At 29.9% G+C, this 2,961-nt stretch overlaps 1 protein-coding gene across 1 annotated transcript; it reads right to left on the bottom strand.

Annotated features, from left to right (window-relative positions):
- Positions 1-1,320: 1,320 nt before the first annotated feature.
- Positions 1,321-2,424, bottom strand: LOC130670026 (cyclin-T-like). The gene has a single exon (XM_057473200.1). It carries the CDS (start codon positions 2,422-2,424, stop codon positions 1,321-1,323), a length of 1,104 nt encoding a protein of 367 aa, XP_057329183.1.
- Positions 2,425-2,961: the final 537 nt, after the last annotated feature.

The following is a 2,961-nucleotide window of genomic DNA, read 5'->3' as shown; positions in this document are numbered from 1 at the left end:
AATTTTATATCAATAAAGTTTCTATTCATTTATTTTAATAATTTAAATTTTTAAGAATTATGAAAATCTTAATTTTAAAATTACGGCTTTCTTTTTGGTCCTAAGGAAAAATAATGAGAGACATTTTTTTTTTTTTATATTAAATTTTGAACACCTTTTACTTAAATAATTTTTTTATATGGCCAATATTGTCACCGTAATTCCAAAATTAAGATCCATATGAATCATTTAAATTTTTGAGAATTATGAAAATCTTAATTTTCAAATTACGGCTTTCTTTTTAGTCCTAAGAAAAAATAATAAGAGACATTTTTTTTTTTAAATTAAATTTCCTAGGACTTTTGCTCGAAAAATTTTTTTCGACAACCAATATTTTTTCCGTAATTTCAAAAATTTGACACCAGTATTTATTATTGCTTGATTTTAAATTAAAGCAAAAATCTTAGCCCTATTTATAACACTGAAAGTAGCCGACGTCTAATTTTTGAACTTTTTTTTAAACATGACATTTTAAAAAATTGCACCTATAGTTTTTTTAATTTTATATATGAGCAATTATTTTATTTTTAATTAAATTCTTGAAAAATATGTTTGAAAATTTTTAACTGTCTGCTAACTTCAGGATCATATTTTTTTTTTTAATTTTTTATTCGAAGATAATTTGTATTTTTTAAAAATAGAAAGTGATATTTTGAATTAAATTTTTGATTTTTATTCTGCATTCATTAAAAAATTTTATAAAAATTTAATTTGGAAAAATTAACTAAGTGTAAGTGCAGTAGACATCCGACAATTTTTTAATTACATCTAAAAAAATTAAATAAGTAAAGTAATAAAATTTTTAAAAAATGCATCTACTGAATTTCGAATTGTCTAAATATGAATTTTTTTTTTTATTTTGTAAACATTTTAATTTTTATTTCAAAGTTTAAAAAATTGTCAGATGTTCGCTAACTTTACTGTCATAAAAATTAATTATTACTCTTAAAATAAAATTACTTATATAAAATAATTAATTATATTAAAATCAAAACAAAAAGAGGATTTCGTTTTATTAATATTTTATTTTTCAAAAGACATGATTAAGTCTATGGTGCATTATCATTAATTTTAATTACATTATTATTTAATTATTTACAAAAAATATATTAAACTTATTAAATAAAAAGTAAATTTTTAAAATATAATTTACTATTTTACTATTTACTATTTACATGAAAAACTTAATATTTAATTTATGAAAATAATAAAACCTACAATAATATTTTACAATAAAAAATAACTGGATGATAAATAATTATGTACAAAAAATTATTGAAACTACAAAAGCTTACGTCTCTTAGCAGAACACAAAATACTGCCCATGTCGTAATTATTTTGACGCTTACGGCTGTGGTCCAGATCCGCTTCAGTTGAGGGTACAAGCTGGCAGGTACTTCCAATGGAATTATCCTGAACTTCTACATCAGGAGGTGAAGAAGTCGATGATCCATCTGATTCAGATTTTTTCTTCATCAGTCTATCACGATACTCGTGATAGCTGATTTTTCGTCGAGTCCTTGGCTTCTCGACTTCAGGGTTACCGGAAACGATTTCTGGATTCGATGAACTGGGGGTCGTCGCTATCCGATTCACTGCAGTCACTTTGACCGATGGATTTTTAAATAATCCCATCACCCGGTTTTTTATCCTGGGTGACATTTTATCTAAAACCGCTTTGAACTCCCGGTCCATCTTAATCAGTAAATCGAAGGTCACTTTGGTGTCGAGGAGCCAAAACCAAAGATTCCCGTCTATGACTTGGGGAATCTTCCACTGCGATGATTGGATGGTGAAATAAATACAGAATGACGCCACAACTGCCGGTTTATATTTCACGCACATTGACGTCATCTGTAAAGTGTAATTAGCCATCTGCAGGAAAATCTTGCATAATTCCTTGCAAGCTTTTATTCCCCCACAGAATTTCTTGATGTAATGATGAGGGTGACTAACCCCCATCTTGAATCCAAGTGTTCCCAGAAGAAGTTGCTCATTTGAAGTTAGTGCCTTGACCTTCTCCTGGTTCTCGGCAAAAGTAGTGTCCAGTTGGTGAACTTCGTATTTGTTGAGGCAGACATGAAGAGCGCTGATGACCGCCTGCGATTTTTGTGGCTCTTCTTCCACCTTTGCCGCCAGAAAAATCGCTGCCGTGGCAATTTCATACCGGTGAAACTTGGCTAATGAATGGTGAATAAAGAATCTGTGCATGTACACAATGGCAGTGTGCACACAGACTTCTGACAACTTTAGCCGCTTGCCCAAATCAGTTATAAGGTAAGCGGCTTGTTGTTTGTGATCTAGCTCCTTCTCCGCGCTGATGCCATCCTTGGAACTAGGAGAGTTCTTCAACTCTTCTTTGTTGAAATACCACTTTTGAGCCATTTTTATTCACAATTTTTTACTGTTAATTTAACTTCACTGGAAACTTTCTTACTCTGCACTGGAACAGCTTAAGCACTTTGAAATAACACAATTTGGTTTTTTCCGTAACTTTTGAAATATTCTCAGACGAACTGTTGGGTATGAAGTTCGAGAATAAAGTGAGGAAATATTGACAAGACACTAAAATTTAAGGGATTTTATAACAAAAGAAGTTGTCACGACAATGGGTATGGGGGTAATTAAAAAGTAATAGTTTGGGGCTGAAGAAATGTACCTGATGTAATTAGGAAAAGGTAATTAGACTTAGAACTCACAATATTATGGTCATTAAGGTCTGCATATTCACGTGTGAACGTAATTACTATTCCTGTGAAAGACCAAATGGCAAATAATTAAGTTTGTCATTATATATTTATGCCGAAGTCTCAAATAATAGATTTAAAATTTCCTGAAAATTAAAGTATACGGAAATAAATTACCTGTGTACATTAAGAGGCGACAAATAACATAATGACGGTAATCAGTAAATAGTATCAT

Source organism: Microplitis mediator, chromosome 6, assembly GCF_029852145.1.
Source record: "Microplitis mediator isolate UGA2020A chromosome 6, iyMicMedi2.1, whole genome shotgun sequence".
Taxonomy (NCBI): domain Eukaryota; kingdom Metazoa; phylum Arthropoda; class Insecta; order Hymenoptera; family Braconidae; genus Microplitis; species Microplitis mediator.
The sequence above is the reverse complement of the archived record's forward strand: the minus strand, read 5'-3'. Positions and strand labels throughout refer to the sequence as shown.

Bases quoted from the DNA above. Each gene is read 5' to 3' on its own strand.
- LOC130670026 (XM_057473200.1), bottom strand. From the start codon at position 2,424: ATGGCTCAAAAGTGGTATTTCAACAAAGAAGAGTTGAAGAACTCTCCT.